Source organism: Falco punctatus (assembly GCF_963210335.1).
Source record: "Falco punctatus genome assembly, chromosome: 8".
In the NCBI taxonomy this organism is placed as follows: Eukaryota; Metazoa; Chordata; class Aves; order Falconiformes; family Falconidae; genus Falco; species Falco punctatus.
The window spans coordinates 24242567-24260383 of record NC_137588.1 but is presented as its reverse complement, the minus strand read 5'-3'; the positions used below and the strand labels follow the sequence as shown (position 1 = coordinate 24260383).

The 17817-nt window shown below is 35.8% G+C and overlaps 1 protein-coding gene across 2 annotated transcripts in view; it reads right to left on the bottom strand.

The window, feature by feature from the left end:
• IFIH1 (interferon induced with helicase C domain 1) overlaps positions 1-17817 on the bottom strand; it is a 29261-nt gene that overhangs the window by 8553 nt on the left and 2891 nt on the right. The window contains exons 2-8 of one of the 2 annotated variants that reach the window (XM_080399112.1): positions 17659-17815; positions 15253-15429; positions 9906-9986; positions 6290-6510; positions 5231-5441; positions 1925-2142; positions 254-370 (exon numbers count right to left, since the gene is read on the bottom strand). In XM_080399112.1, coding sequence (XP_080255238.1) covers positions 254-370; positions 1925-2142; positions 5231-5441; positions 6290-6510; positions 9906-9986; positions 15253-15429; positions 17659-17815 — 1182 coding nt within the window. Of the gene's footprint in view, positions 1-253; positions 371-1924; positions 2143-5230; positions 5442-6289; positions 6511-9905; positions 9987-15252; positions 15430-16678; positions 16830-17658; positions 17816-17817 lie in introns of those variants that run through there. The other variant, XM_080399113.1, reaches the window with a different exon arrangement.

Below are 17817 nucleotides of genomic sequence, written 5' to 3'. Positions count from 1 at the left end.
CAACTATGGTTCAGAAGGTCTTTTGACAAGTTACCTCAAAAATATACATAAGTAAAAATTTAGTGCTATTCGACTTTACTGATATTTTTCCATACAGAGAAAAGCAGCAGATAAAAAACACATGATCAAATTAGCACTACAGATCACCATAAATCTACAGAAAAAGAGCATTAGCCAAAAGTTTTTGATACCATACAACACACTTTTGAAGGGCAATATGATTTTTAACACTGATTTGTTTGAAAAAACATACCCTTCTTTTGTCATCTGCAATCACAGTCTTCTTATATGGTTCCTTCACCTGATTCTTCAACTGGGAGACATGCTCTTCAACAGTCATGATTCTGCATGCATCAAGGTTGGCACAGATCTGGGAAAAAACAAAACGTTATTTCTTTTAACATTTAATGACTTACTCTACATGAAAACTGAATTAATGCAACAGAGCTTCTCATTTAGCTATTGGCTTTTATATAACTTTATTTTCTTTCTACAAAATTGGATACAAACACTATCAGTATAAGAAAGGCCAAGTCTTTGAAAGGCATGTGAGATAAGCTGAACAAGTTACTTTTTAGACCAGAAGTGATCCTTGCACACAGGGAAAAATCAGGTAAATCAGGGTGCAAAACAGGTATTTTGGATAGAAAAATACACCATCGATACTTTGGAAGAGTAGATTTTGGAGCACAAAACAAATGAACAAACTCCCCCAGTGAAATAGAAAAAAAAAAGAAAATAAAAGTTAGGGATTAATTATAAAAGTAAGAGCTGGTCATGAGTAGAAAATAATTTGAAATTATCTTTCTTGGAACAAGAACAGATTGAAAAAAATTCTGTGCTACCTGCACAACTGAACTGACCTTTTCTGCTTTTGATGTCCTCCGAGAAGAAAATATGTACGTTTCTGTTCAGTAAGTTTAAAGTAATAAGCAGAAACCTTAAGATTTTTATGAACAGAAAAAACAGGAAAGGAAGTCTAGTAGGCAACCTTTCTAATGTCTTCAGCAGTAGTTACCTATTTGAGCTTGCATATTTGGATTACACTTCTTTAGATAAAACCCCAGCACTCTATCGTTAAGATTTCAGAGCTGATGAAAAAGAATTCTCTGCTTTTCCCATTGCCAGAAAGTTTTTCTCTCAAAATACCTCGCAATTGTATCTACCTCCACACAGCACAAAAGCTTCTTGCAGGCCTCAATATTCAGTATCACATTCTGTTCTTGTCCTATTTGCTAGTTATGAGTTTTCACCAGAGTATTTGGCTAAATTCTACTTTTGTATTACTAACATAAATCCACTGAATTTCAAGTAAAATAAAGTTTCTTTAAGTATAGAATTTAACCAATTATCTCCAGTCAGGTGTTTAAGCAACTACAGAATATTCCCCTCTTAACAAGCAACTCTAACTGCTGTAAAGAAAAACATTTGTTTGCTACCTGTACCTCACAAGTGGTTTCTGCTTAAGTATTCAACTTTGTTTTTCATTTTCTTGGTTCCAAACAAAAGCCCAGCTTAGTCACTCTATAAACAGAGATATAAAATGCCATGATCTCTCTAAGATTTAGGAATACACAGTAATTCTAATTAATCAATGGAAAAATAAGATTTTTATTAACTGTAAAACCTCACGCTTGTGGATTTCTTGCCTCTGATCTTAACTTGAGACTTTTTTTTCAAGTGAGGCAATCTTTTTACTTCGCTTTTAGTAACCCTATTCCCCTGTGAAGTAATTTTTATTTGTACATGGTTTTCCATTCATTTGTAGTGGGTCAATTTGCTGAATGGGTTGTGAGCTGAACAACCATGTATTCATGAAAAAAATAAATCAGATTATACATTTGGAGCCTAACACTGACTTCAAAGGTTTTACTCGAAGAAGAAAATATCCCTTTGATGGTTTGTAAGTGTGCAGGCTATTTACTTTCAGAATATGCTCTTCAGCTTTTGAGTAGGATGTTGCACCTCCTACACCAGGTGAGGCTGTAAGTCCCAGAATCTGAGGCTGTGGGATCAGTGGTTTGTTTTCTTTTGCCAGCTTCCTGTTCTTCATCTTTTCTTTTAAGTAACGCCGCATTATATTGTTGTAGACACCCTCCTTTTGAGTATGATGACACTCATCAATAATGATGAGTGAAAAATCTGGGGACAAAAAAAAAAAACAAACAACAAACCCCTATTATTATTAATTTTCTTTCAAATGTAGAATTTGTGTGACTAAATCTTCTCACAGGTGAGGTGACTGTTGAAGAGAATGCATCAGTTTGATCCCTAATGTATTAGGAAACTTGTAGTCCTGGAGGAAGGCGTGGATGGAAGCTGTATATATTTAATGGACTTTGGAATCTTTGCTGCAGTCCTGATGTGTCGAGTAGTTTTACATTTCTCATAATGTAAAAAGTTTTTCTATTTTTGCAAAACCAGTTTGATGGTATAAAGAACGTCAGAGATTTTTAATAACCAGTGGTAAGAACATACCATACTAACTCAATTCTATCTTTTATATCCACAATTGTATCTAACAAACTGCATACTGTTTGTTTATGAGAAACAGAACATGTTAGAAGCCATTCTGATACTCTAAAAAGGCCTGTCCTGATCAAAACATGCTTCCATTTTATAGCAACACAGAGATTTCCTCTCTATTCCCATCCAATTAAAAGATTTATATTACTTTATGGACGCGTCACTGGAAAGACTAAACAGATCGTGGGAGCACACCAAACATCTCTTGTAGCAGAGGAAACTGATGAAGATTCAGACAGGTATTATGTGTTTTTCAGTCAGATCATATTTACATGCGACAAGTGAAGTACAATATGATAAGGAAAATTAGGATTTTTTTGTTTGTTTTATATTTCTTACCAACATAGAAAACAACTCTTTAATCTATCTGCATATGCAGCCCATGACATATATTTCAAGGTTCTGATTTGAAAGACTCATGAACATTTCTTTGTTTCTCTAACAGCAAAACTGGTTTATGGAGCTCCTATTCTTCCTGTAGCTGCCCAGTAACTATCTAATTTGACATTGTTTTCTACAAGTCAGCAAATGTTTGTGGAAATTACTATAAAGCAAATCACTGAAATGATCAGGGTTAAACTTTTTTCTTTCTTTCTTTTTTTAATTTGGACAATTTCCATGGTCTTGTTTACACGTTAGTGTGCTTAAATTGTTGCATCACTACAAATGAGTTTGCAACAACTGGCAGCAGAAGTTGGAAACTAACAGAGAGCTAGAACATGCTCAGTTGGCCTTTCATCTGGAGAAAATACCACATAACTTAATCTTTCAAGAACCTAAGAAAAGGCGGAGACTGAACAAGGGAAATTTTATTTAAAAGCTAAAGAAAAGACTACCAGTAGGAAAGCAAACTAGTGCTCTATGTCACCGGGGAAATGTGACTGTCTTTACCCAAGGGGTTCAGGAAGCCAGTTTGGACCGGAGTGATGTGGTTTCAAGCCTAAATTTCTATTTATTTCTAAGTTTTCTACATATTGCAAGACTTCAGAAGCAGTGCTGGCAGCTTCTCAGTTATATTGCCAACATGAAACTACTCCCTTTGATTTTGACCATCAACTCTGTAATGTATATTCCTATCATTACTCAGGAAGAACCTAACCCACCAGAAGAGATGTGCTTCTACTAAGAAGTGATACACAGCTTTTAGAAAGTCCAAACAGTGACTTCAGCCCTTGGTGAAGAGGCTAAACACTTGGTAAAATGCAATTAAGAGAGGGGACTTCCAGCTCTGAGGTTGGAATTCCATGTTACGTGTAATGCAAACCTCTGTGGAAACATGAAAAAACTATGAACAGATATTAGGAATAAAAGACTTCTAAGTAATTTGGAGGGTTTATATAGGTTGTGAGTTAACATAGTTATAGCCATAAAAGATGGAACTGGTTCTGTTCAGGCTTGCTTGGCTTTGGTCCAGCTGAGCTTACTAGCACAGGTGTAATAGCAAGGAGACACAGCCCTGTTTGCAGGCCCACCTCAGTTCTGGAAAAAATATAGCTCTTTATGAAGGAAACTTTGCAAGGTGTGAAAGCCATTGAAAAAAACACTTCATTACACAAGATGATTGGGACTCAGCCCAATTCTAATCAGGTCAGCAGTTCCTGTAGAAATGTTCAGGTGCCTCTATAAGGCATTCCCAAATGATTCAGTAAGCTTTATTAACTTTGGTGCAGTGGAAAGGAAATAAGTACAAGAAAATCTCTGGTGCTCTGCCTAGGTTAATAAAAAGGCAATTCTGAAGGAGGGGAGACAATTCTGAGGTACCCAAGTGACTCTGCAGGAGTTAGTTTACATCAAGCAATACTCCAGTCAGCACTACACACTGGTAAGACACACTGACCCCTCAGTTTTTTCTGCTGTCTTTGTAATACCTAGACAAGTACTCCTTTATCTCAGATCCCTTATTTTGAATATCATAGTTCTCTCCTCAGCTACATCCTACCCCATCTGAAAAAGAGTTAACTGCATGTAGGTAGAGGGAGAAGTTAACATCTCACAAAGAAGGGTCACTGCAGCCCAAATCTTGGAGCTGAAGTCATGAGCTGTTCCGTTACTTGTACATCACCGGCAGGTAACACCTTTTCCTTTCTGATCCCATAAGATACTTGCCACTATTGTTCCGGGCAAACAATTTTACCTCATCTCATCTTGTATCTTTTGTTTTCTTCAACTTCCTTCATCTGTTGTAGGAGACCATGATATCTGCCAAACTCAGAGAGGCAGTTATAGGTAACCATTCTCTCTGTACGTTAGCAAAATTATAAGAGTTTGAAGAATAAAACTTATATAACAGACTGGCTTTTATCTTGTGTTCCATTGTATTTCATAAACTCCCAACTACATTTGGGTTTTCATAATTTTTTTTCTTCTCAACCTGTTTATGGCTTCTGTGTAATATAACTTAATGCTGCACCAAGCTTGGAAATGGAACCAGTACAGCTGCATTTGAATGAAGTTGTGCTTGAACTAGATAAAATAGGAAGCATAACAAATATTTAGTACAAATGAACTGTTAGAGCTTAATTTGGCTTGAAAAAATTGCATGCTCATTAACTAAGATCTGGTTTTGACTCTCAGCTTGCATTTATAAAACCAGTCTATTGAAAAAACATTAACTACTGAACGTGGCACATTTTACTCTGCAGTTTTCCAGAAAAAGAGACATAATTTTGGCCCTTCTGTAAAAATTTCAAAATTAAAAGCTTGCCTGATAAGTGAACACCTTCTTCATCTTCTTCAGCTGCATTTAACAGTGAATTCTCAAGGATCTGTGCTGTACTGATGATGACATCATTCCTTCTGACAACTTCAGGAAATGAGATTTTCAGTTGAGAATCACCACTTAAACCAATAACCTGATACCAACGCTTCAGGAATGGATTAAACTCCTTTCGTAAATGCTGTTCTACCAATGGTACCTGAATAAAAGTTTCCAAAGAATTTTAACCAGAGCATACATAGGATTAAAAATACATGCCTATTTGCCCGAAATGCTGCTAGGTGAACATAAATCTTGCGCAAAATATGCCTTTTTAAAAAACCAAAAATCCCCTTATTCACTGCAGGCTAAGATTAAAAAAACACCCCCACCAAACACAAAAAAACAAAACCAAGCACGAGAAGTCCCCGAACCAACCCCTCCCTTCCAACTGCTCCTGCAAAACCTTTCTGCCCAAGAACTTGGACTTAACTGTGCCTTAGAAAAAAGGAACAAACCATGCATGCTCTGGCTCTTTAACTGAGCTTATAACATGCTAACAATTTTATTTGTATTAGATGATAGGGGTATCTTATTTTTTTAATAAAATTCTTAAATTTCTGTATTTTAATATTACAATAGAAGATTACATGTCCTAAATTTAACTGTAAAAATTGCAGCTATTATCAGAAAATCTGTCAGAATATTTCCTAACTACTGTAAGACTCATTAGGTGGCCTTCATTACCAAATACAAACACGGAATATGAAAAATAGTTTTATTTAAAATATGATTTCAGTTCTCTTCATTCTAACGTGAAATTGTACTTTTTTCAATAATGTATTTATTAGGGCACATCTAAATTTGCACTTCCACTAGGTAAAATAAAATCATTCATGCTTGCACCATGATGATGGTGCAGCGGAGATGACATCTAGAGTTGTAAGCCTTTAAACACAGCTACATCTGGAGGAGCTGAGAAATGTGTTCATATTCATTTTACAAGTTCTATATCAACAGTGCATGACGTTTGAAAAATACCGTTTTTTAATAAATGGACCAACATACCTTATTAACAAGTACTATAACTTTTCCAAGCTCTGATGCTCTTTTCTTCTTATCCAAGTGATCTTTGGTAATGTAAACAGCCACTCTGGTTTTACCACTGCCTGTAGGGAGACATATTATAATATTCTCCCCATTCAGTGCTGGCTTTGCAACTTCCATCTGGTAATCTCTCAGGATCATTTCTGGCTCAGGTGAAGCTCTGCTCTCCATTTCATCTTCATCTAAGATACAAAGAAATGTAAGTATCAAACAGGAGCCATAAAACGTCAGAATACTGAACAAATGTCAAAGGGAAAAACACTAATTTACTGTCAGAAGCATCTTCTGAATAAATAGAAACAGGGCATATTAGCATAGGCAATGCTGCTCTGTGGACCTGTGCAACTCTGGATCAGAACTGCTTACATCCAGTCACCAACTAGGGTAGGTGGAATAAGCCACAGTATGCCTTCACCCATCGATGTTGGCATGGCTATTATTATGTATGAATTCAAATGACACAGTTCAGTTGCACTGAAGGTTGTGTTCAGAGCTGCAGTATTTATAATCTAGCCAATCTTATGTGACGTTCTTCTTCATCAGTACCGAAATTTATTTGGTTGCAAGTGAGCTACCTTTTTAAATACTTCCCAGAGGATGAAAAAAAGAATGGAGACATAGAAAGAAAAAGAGATAGGGACCACTTAAAAAATGATGAAGGGAGTTATAAAGATCAAATAGATAAGAAAATTCAATTGCCCATACAAGATAGAGCTAACTGCAGAGTGCATCACACCTATTCATGGTAGATTGCGCTGCTTCCAGACTGACTCATACATAATGCAATTGAGCTGTTCACTAAAAAGCCATATACATTTGCCACCTGAAGGCCAAAACCTTCCATCTATCATATAAAATGCAATGGCACAGAGTTCAGATTTATGGCTCACAGGTGAAACACCAACTTTCAAAAGTCTTTTTAAAAGTGGAAAAACGCTGTTGTATTGTTTCAGACAGAAAGAAAAGCATATCAAGTCTCTTGAGCTTACATATAATTAGGAAGTCAGAAACTATATATATTAATAATCAGAAGGATTTATTTCAGTGGAGGTTTGGGCTTGTTTTTTTCCCCCTACAGGTATGTTTAAATCACCCTCCAAGCATTTAACTATCTTCAGTGAAGAAAAGGCACAAATTCGTTGTACTAGACTAAAAATGAGGGGAAAAAACCCTAAAGTTTTATTTCCTGATTATATCATTAAATGAAGAATCATGAGGATTTTATTATCACTGATGCATTACACACAAAATAAGTGTATTTTTCTAGTGTCCCTGATTCCATTAAATAAAATTAAACTAACAAAAATTAATGAAGCTTGGTAAAATACTGCTGATGGAAACATCTGAATGCCATTCTTAAGTGTTTTTTGCTTGTTTTGCCTTTTAATGTGAGTGCAGTACTACTACCTGGAACACAGGGAAATTCACACCAGAGAGTACTTGCTGTTACTTATCTGACTTCTACTACTCTCTTCTGAGGAAGAACACTGTTTGCTTTCTGGTTGGCTAAATTCAATGGTTCACTCATATCGAAGCTAGCACTTTATCACCCATCTGTTTGGTTAAATTTCAGTTCCTTAACATCCTCAATTAACTGTCCAGGCCTGAAAAATATTTAACTTGGCTCTCTCCTAGCTTCCTCAGCCCCTGTTTAGAAAATGGCTAATACAGGAATCTTTTCATAGGGTACGATTCCATTAAAGAATTTTCATTGTGCACAGTGTAACTTCAGGGAAGTTGTCTGCCTTTGTATAAGGCTCACAAGAAATGCTGCTCTGGGCTAAAAGAAACATTATAATTATTCTATTGTCCTACTTCCACGATTTTTCTTAAATGTAAAATGATCCTTACACAAAAAGCTGCGACTAAATCCACATGATACTTTGCATCAAAATCTGAATCATGTTGGTGCATTAAGATGCTATCCAAACATCTCTGTTAATACAACAGCCTTACTGCAAAATTTCAAATTATAAAATCCATAAATATCACAAAGTCCATCTGTATCTCCTTTTTTTTCCTTATAGTTTCTCTCACTGAGGTTACTAGGCATGATTAAAAAGCATGGATTTTTTTTTTTTTTTTGCAACATTTTAACTAGTTGTTTTTAAAGCCCACATGTAAACATAACATATGGCAAGTAAACTCTGGGGAAAAAAAAAAATCTATTCTGCATTCTTCACATAACTGTAGGTTTTTTTTTTTTTTTTCTGCTGGACTACTGGACATAGCCAATGCCCAATTTACTTAACAGGAGATTTTTCAGGAATCTTAAATGATCAAGCCATACATATATATGTGCTGCCGCATACCACCAGCCTGTATTAACTGATGCAGTATGACTGTCCACAAAACAGAGAAGTTTCTGTGCCCAGACATTTAACATGACACAGTAAGAAAAAAATACAATGTGACTGATGAGTCACTTCAGTTGATGCAGAAGTACAAAGTAAAGTCTTCAGAGTTAACAACACACAGACTAAAATCCTAGCTACAGGGTAGCAACTTATATCTCAGATACCCTGAATTTTCTGTGTATTTACAAAACACATGGATTTCAATATTTGAAAAGCTTGAAACTAATTTAAAAGCATTTATAGTAAACACTTTGCAGGCATATCATATATAACATTTACATTGACTTTACTGATCTAACATTAGCTTTATTAGGCAGAGCTGGCCTGAAAGGTACCCATATTGTTGTTTCTAGCCCTTGTACAAGACACAGTCCCAGCACAAATTTTATAAAGGCTAGATTCCAAAAGGTAAATAGTTCCTCTTGAATTCTGTGTAGGCAAACACAGACTGTCCACCATAATGGATAGCTCCAAATTTGTTCTGCCTCAGGTCTAAGTTTAAAAAAAAGAAGGAAAAAAAGAAAAAGGGGATGTCTTTTACAACAGCAGTGTTTAATTGGGCTCAGAGTATACACATAGGAAGTTCATACCTGTCTGCAAAGTATTATATAAATACAATCTGATATTTATTTTAAAACTTCGTTTAGAACTTGCACATATGTATAAATGTGAGATTTGCAAATGGAGGTAGTAACCTCCATTGATTAGGTTGTTTTTGAAAACAGGGCTACTCAATTACTTAGGTCCAAAGTGGACCTTCATTACTGTTCTGCAAGTACCCTGGAAATGCTTTTCCTCACCCTTTAATGCCTCTAAAGCATGTCCTGTTCCCTGTCACCCTATGCAGGGGCCAGGCACAAACTAGCTCCTCTCTGAGAACAAGAAGCACATGTATGCGGCAGCATTATCAATACCTGCACAGGTGACTGCACTGGATGACTTCTGGAAGCCCCTTCCAGCCTATGTGATTCTACCATTCTGCGTCACTGACCATTTTGTACGATGATGATGTCTAGAGACCTATTCAGACAATCTCAGTAAATCACATCTTTTGGGGCAGGGGCTTAAGTCCAGACCCATAAAAATAGCATCGGTTTTCTGACAAAATAAGAGGAAGTCTGGCATCTAAATACTGTGAACTCTTTGTTTTAGCCCATTCACAGAGTACCTACCCTCCAGGGCTTATTTTGCAATTACTAAGTAACAGAAGGGAAACGTACCTGAATCACTGGTTGTACAGCTCTGTCCCAGGTTTTCATTCAAGTTACCGAACCTTCCATCTCCTATGGAGACATCGGACTCTAAACCAAAAACACAAACAAAGGCAGTGTAGTATATTTGCTATACAAATATAAATTTCAAAAGCATACTGTTTGCTCTCTCCCAAAGTTGTTAAAATAAACTAGAGAAATGTCTGGCAGGGATAGCTGAGGTATTATTTCCTTTATTAAACTTTTTCTTAGGTAAAGAAAAAACTACGAACAATAAAATTCATTTTTTAATGGAAGAAAATATGAAGTGGAAGACAAAAACCCAAAACATAACAGACGTAAGGCAATGTGGGTCATCATTTTCTGTTCAGGCATCTACATTCTGTTTGCTTGAAAGCAAGGGTCCAAACATGACTGCCTGCATGATCCCCTCTAGTCATATTTTACTGTATCTTTTCAGAGGGGTGAAGAGTCAAAAGAAAGAAAAACATGTTAGTTTACTGGATATACTGAACTGCTGGCAAACTGAAGACATTCTCTCACTCCCTGTAAGCCACGTGAGTTGTATCTGTAGTAGGAGGAAATCAAAACCAGAACTATGATTTGTTTGTTTGGGGGTTTTTTATGGCTTTTTCCATGTAACATGAAAAGAGTAAATCGTGGTTCCTGGGTAAATAAAAGTAGAGGTGAATTATTCAATCTTCCAAATTATGCAAGTAAAAGCGAGACAGACAAAACCATTACACCCAATAGAAGACTTGGACACTGCCACAGCAACCTGGCAAGTTTACTGTAGACATTCTAATGTTAAGCTCTCCCTCTGCTGGGCAATCAGTGTATTACGCTAACTTTTTTCAGTCAGAAGTGTAATTTATATAGCTGTATTTTCCAAAACATAGTACTTTTAATATCTAAAGAGATACACAGCTAATCTGAAAAAAATCTGCTGCAAACAGCCTCATCCTGAATTTTCAGATTACCTGCAGCACTCTGCAACTGAGCTCATAGTATGTTTAAGAAATCCGTCAGAACAATGGCATTGACCTATGCCTTGCTTAATTAGCTAGCAAACTTGTATGCTATAAGGTTTCTCTTAATTATGTCATGAACTTGTGTCCTATTAAGTTTTTCATAGTTATTTCCAGTGAATATCCCATTATGGCTCATATCTGTATTGTCCCTAATAAATAATTCATATAGCAGAACAGATGCTGTGAACGAGAGTTTAGAACCGAATGGGAGTTACTGTGTCTTAGAATGGTACTCCCGAAATATACATAACAAAATTCTGGTAAATGAGGTGAGTATTAAACATAGTCTGCATTCAGTGAAAATATGAAGCTTTGACTTTCCTTTATGCAAGTTTTGCTCTCCTTGAAACATGAATGAATAACAGAAACAAACCAGCTATTTCACAGAACAAGTATAATACAGACAACTGAAAAGAAGCTACCTTTGGGGTGAAGCTACCACTAGGAGTCAGGTATTTGTTTAAGTCTTTATTTTCAGTTTTTCTAACATAACCATGAGAAGTGATGCAAACATCTGTCTTGCTGTCCTACAGTTTTCATCATTTATTCCATTCAGACCTCAGAATCTGATCCAACTATGAATCACCACAATCCGTAGGAGTATTATAATGGGCAAGGCCATTAAAGACTTAAAGCACCTGAATTAAAAGCCTAGACTCCTAGAAATCAATGCAATCAACAGAAAGACACTTAAAAACATATATTCACAGCAGAAACCTGATTAATATAAAATGCCCCTATTATTACATAATAGCATACATTTATTATCACATTAAAAGACAGCATTGTCCTGAAAAAAGAAGGCTCCACCAGTTATAATACCTGTTGAAAGACCTGCAGCAAACTATGAAGCAGCATTAGTGGGAATCCCAGCTACGAAGACGACACTGCTATCAAGAGATAGTTTTCACTCTCTAGGAATCCATGCAGGTAGGAAAGAGGACAAAATTAAAATTCTATGTATCTATTCCATGTGGTCTCCCATCTAAAATGACCTACTGAAAGATGTATATGCAGTAGAGAATATGCATTCACAAAGTGTTTTGTACATAATTATCTGAATTACAGTGTTCAGCACGCATTACACAATAACCTCTCAACAGAAAACGACAGTGGCAAAGTGAAATGCAAAGTCCTCATCTTGCAAATGAAAGGTGAATGGAGTGATATTCTCCTTTTTCAACTGTGGCAACTTTCTTGCATTATTTAAAAATAAAATTCAAAAAACCCCAACAACAGTAAGCCTTTCCAAAACAATGAAAGCAAACAAATCTATATTCTAACAGCTGTTTTCACCACTTTTACTAGTCTTCCCTTACAGTGCTACTTGCACATTGTAACACATCATATTCCACAGAAAGATTTTCAGTCACTTTGCACTAATAATGGCATGCAATGGAAAAAGAAAAGGATCTATGCAATATTAACGAAAAAAGTCTTCCTCTCCTGTCCTGTGCTACATTATGTCATAGAATAAGTTTCAAACATCAGAAAATATAAATGAAGGACCAAAATATAAACAGGCTATTAAACTGGTCCTACTTTCAAATTAATGGGCAGTTTTTATAAACTGAAGTTTTAAGGGACATTTTGTGAGAAATTATTAAAATCTTCAGTTAATTACAGTGTAATTATTTGTTCCAATCAACCTTTTTTTATGAAACAGTGCTTGAAAAACAGAGCTGCTATTTATTTAAATTGCTGTTTATACAGGTAACTGTAGCCTTAACCCAAGTGTTTTACTTCTGACCTTGACTCACTGCTTTTGTGTTGTTTTTTGTGTGTGCATTTTACTATCTGTGGTTTTGCATATACAATTTCTCTCTAGCTTTCTCTTAGGTCAAATGATCTATTTCTACTTTCTCTTATGACCCTGTTGCCCTCATACCTTCTGGCTCCATCTCAGCTACTCCCACAACAGGGTCAGATGAGGCTTTACATACAACGCAAATTTCAGTAATTTCAAGTGACTTGATAAAAGCTTCTTTCTTCTTGAAATCTGTCCTTCTCAATACATGAGAATACGTACATGAGGAATGGTGGCAGTGTACTGCAAAACTGGCAACACTTGACAGCATCAAATTGCAAATTAGGTGGGTTCCCAGCCTACTTGGAAGTAGAATCTGGACTCCAGTTGTATTTTCAGCTGCTTGGTCTATACATACAGTCTTACGAGACCATGAGAAAGGGTGGAAATGGAAAAAGACTTGATTGAGTACAGTTAAGTCTGTACATACAAGTCCATAGAGATCAAAGCTTATTGCACTTCAAGAGAGCTGAATGTGAGCCAGCTCCCCTACAGCCATATTCATACAGCACTGTCTCCTGGCAGCCCTTGCTACGTTGCATCTAAACTGCTTGTTTTAGTTCCAGCTTGGAAGTGCATGTTTACAGTGAATGTCAATTGTCCCCACTTTGGCTCGTATCACAGAGCTGGTTCTGATCCGAAGAAATGAGCTCCTGTCAGCTGAAACCAAAAGAGATGTGCTCCAGCCACTTGCAGGCATACAGTCCACATCAGATTGAAGTCAATCTGAACCAAACTGCCAGAACTCGTGTAGTATGTACACCCTCACCACCATTTCACTGAACAGGTCCACCCAACTGCACAAACTGCTAAGACCCACTGTCTATTAATTTCAGTATAGTTCAGTGCTGAGGAGACCAAAGTTTTCAGGCTAGAATTAGCTTGTGCCAGGCTAGTTAATAGATCTAGTTATCTGTAACCCTCAACTTGACAAGAGTCAGGTAAAAGACCAGGCTAACAGATCAGCAATGAAAATCAGTGAGGCTACAATTAAGAGCCTTAGCCTTGTCCTGAACGGATCCTAAGTAAGAATGAGGATAACTCAGTCTGATCCATTCTGAATCATCATCAAATATTTGGCACCTCTTCTTTATACTAACAAATTACGTTCTAATCCAGGAAAACCAAGTTGATGTTTTTGCTGTAGTTAATAGTTCACTACTTGCTACAAAACACTGTGATATGCTGTTAATACCATGCTAAATGAGAAATAGGCTACTACTGTTGCACACTGAAAGGCTACAGTTTCCAGAGCCAATTTTTTTTAATTTATTTATTCATGTTTGATAAAAAAAGAGCAGCCTTAGCTGTCTTACTCCTTTGGCTGAGTAAGCCCACTAAAATAATTTCAGGCAGAATTTATCTCAGTTGTAACTATTGTTTGAGCTACATCTGAACTTGTAACACATATGAATGGTTCCTTAATCATGTAGCATATGTTTGAATCATTGGTTCCCAGCTATGTCTGGGAACTGTTGCTGGTAATTGCTGTTGCTTATAATCAACTCCCAAGGCATGTTTGTAAGTAGATCCATACGAACAACAGGCCACAATTTCAAAAAATTTGTACTAAAAAAATGTACTTCTGAGCATGCGATGTGACAAAGGTTTGATGCTCTGTAAATATAAACCTTTAAAGTAAACAAAAAAATTACTTCTTGGACAGATCTAAATGACTTACCAAAACCAAAAATGTGTTCCAATATAGAATTACCAGTCTTCTAGAAAGAAGTACTTAATACAGCTGCAGTTACAGTGATACAGAAACATTCCTCTTGATTTAAACTTTGTCAACACTGTGAGGAGTTGTCAATGTAAACCTGATGTTTTCATTGGATAGTATAAACCCACCATGAGCAGGTTGGAAGGAAAGTGCTCAATAATATTAATATTTTTAATAAACAATATTAAATATGTTTGAAAAGGACTCATTTCTTCACACAGTACAATATATGTACAAAAAAAAACCAAAACAAAAAAGGTGCTATTTTAGAAGAAAGGAAGATCATTAATGTAGCTCAGTTATAAGAAAAGCAAGTAGCCCATGGTAGATAAAACATTAGCACTAAAACCAGGATAGAAAAAATGTCTAAGTGAAGGCTGCACATAGTGTGCTACAGATTTTTTGGCCATGTCCTCCTAAGCCATTCTGTACTGTGCTAGCAAATTGGTTTCTGAACCAGCTCTTACTTACCTTTCAGATTAATTGCTTCAAGTATGATAACATACTCTTGTCCTAAACAAATGTTTGAACTGAACATATTTGTAGATCTGACCCTTAAAATTGCTACTGCTGTAATTCATAGGAAGAAACAGAATGTACTGCTTCCAGAAAATTAGGATTTACTTTTTCCATTTATTCCTGTCACCCCAACAGTACCATATGTTCCTGGACTTTTGAGCAAGATGGGAGCTAATGCACCAAGAACCTTCTTAATGCAGTTACTAAAGCTTCTCAGTTATTGCAGTTACTAAAGTTTAACTGTTACCAGCACAAAGTAACAGTTAGTGGACATACCTGAAACTACAGAATCCTTTCCAATGGATGTTTCCAATACACAGTTCTCACTGCTGAAACTATCATTCGTATTTTCTTGCTGTTTCAGATTCTCCATTTCAGCATATCCTGGTTGGCTTTTAATTTCCGTTTCTTCATTTGTACTGCTTTTCATCCCATTTTGTCTATTCTCTCTTCCTAAAAACCAAATAGAAATTCTAAGGCACTATAAAACATTCAATTTCTTTTAGTGTGGAGCAAAGAAAACATAGAACTAACCTGTATCCATCATGCACATAATGACATAACATATGGTCTTGACTTAAACATTAGTTTGGAATTTTGACATTTTTATAAATATTTATTAAGGAAGTTGTTGGTCATAAATCTCACATATTTGTGGCCACTGTAAAGATCTGAAAATGGAACTTGTGGACTGGACCACATTTCCTACCTTCTCAGTTCCATTAGTCCTGTAAGTTCATACATAGATGTACCTTACAGCAGGACTTCAAAACTTGCCCATAAAACAGAAAAGCTAAGAGAGCTTTTACAAAATATTTTTCCTTCTTCCACTTCTTTGTCTTACTTCAAATAGGAAAATAATTTCCCTTTGACTTCTCCATTCTTTTTTTTTCTTTTTTACTCATGCAGAACTATGCATGCCCCAAAGGCAAAAAAATGCTGTTCAATAAATTATAAACATTTTTTACAAAAGCTGCATAAGACTGCATTTTAGGGTTTTCCTTATTCAGAACTCAGTTACTCTGCAATTAGAAATTAAATTTTTAAAAATTGTTAGATTTATTTTTTAAAAAAATAATTATAAAGTTCACAATTTCTATGTGTAGATGTCTGATAATAACATATTTTACTGTAACAAATCATTGAGGATCAACCTGGAGTGACAAAATGTAGCACCACCATTCTCCTTCCAAGATACCCACTGAACGTGTTCTTAGTGTTTTCCGTCTATGACCTTGTATCAGTGGATGCTACAAACACTTTACATATCTACACATGTACAGGACTATGTATGTGGAAGATTTCTTATCCTCTGCTAAAAGCCACACAGTTTATGCTTTACATACACAGTTTCTTCTAGGGCCTACATTACCCAAGATTACTGAGAACCTGTGGAATAAATGCATTCATTCAGTATTGCATCAAACAACTGAATTAAACGTAAGATTTACGCTATATGGTCTGCACTATACTGAAAATTCAAAAATGCAAAGTTTGAAAGAACTGGAAAAAAATTAAAATGTTAATAATTTGTATAATTGCTAAATATTTATTATTGTTTACCTTACTGATAGCGAATTAATGAAGACAAGAATTTAAGCCTGACAAGGCTGCAACACAAATCTAAAATTAAGATGGCAGTAACCGCTGAGCTATTCCCAGCATGCAACTTTCACTCAGAACTATCTTCTGAAGCTCTAACCTGGTTGGTCTTGTCCTGCAGACTGGAACACGCAATCACCTTTGAACTGCATGCTCAAATATGGCAGCTGCTTATCTGTCTGGCAGAAGACAGGTTGATTCCTGTCCTTGTCTGGAAGGGACATCTTCATGCAACTCTTATCACAATCTTAATGCATTGTCCCATATGCAGCAACTAAAAGTACAGAGACATAGTTCTAGTAAGCTCCTCAAGTGAGAAGGCTGAAGCTGCTAAATGGGAAATCTGTTTAAAAACTTTATAAAGTTTATAAAACTTTATAAAATCTTACAAAACATATGTGGAGCCTGGTAAAAAATGCAGGATAGGTTATTTGGGGCTGCTTCCTTTTTAATATTTTAGAATCCAGGGGAGCACTGGGATAATTTTACAGTATTATAATCATTGTACAGGCATAAAAAGTATTGCCAAAAACCTGTAACACATTTAGTTTCATTTCTGTAAGTAATCTCTTTACTAGTTTGTTATTTATAGTAAATTTTATACAATGTTTTGAGACTTATGTCTTATCCCCAAGAAGACATACTAGAGCGTACTTTAAAATGCTGCATATACATGTAAACCATTCTATAAAGGAAACACTAATCCCTGTGTTGAAGAAGAAATCCAGAAAAGGTTTGTTTTGTATGTTCAAATTAATCTTCATAATATTTTTTATGAATTATTATAAAAACACCATATTGAAAAACAATGGGTTACAGAAGGTAAGGATTCAGTTTAACTAAAACTACATACATATTATTGTAATTCTGGTATTGCTTAATAAGGATTTTTAGTGTTTAAGAATCTATCGAATAAGCTGTTAAATAACTCGATTTTGAAATCCCTAGACAAATGAAAACATTAGTCTCATCACAGTGAAATCAATACAGTGAGAACCCTGCATTGTTTCCTAGGTAACAGTACAAAAAACCAGAGGTATTAAACCCCCCATATTAATACTAGTTAAGTACCATGATTACCTCCTGTATTTCCGCTTAAATCATCTGCAAGGTCTCCATGTTGGGTTTCACGGAGAGCAACCAAAAAAGGTGAGAACCAATCTTTCTTCTGCACTATTCTGCTCAGTAGCTCCCTTGCACCATCTCTGTTCCCACGATTGTCAGTAACAGTCTGGATCT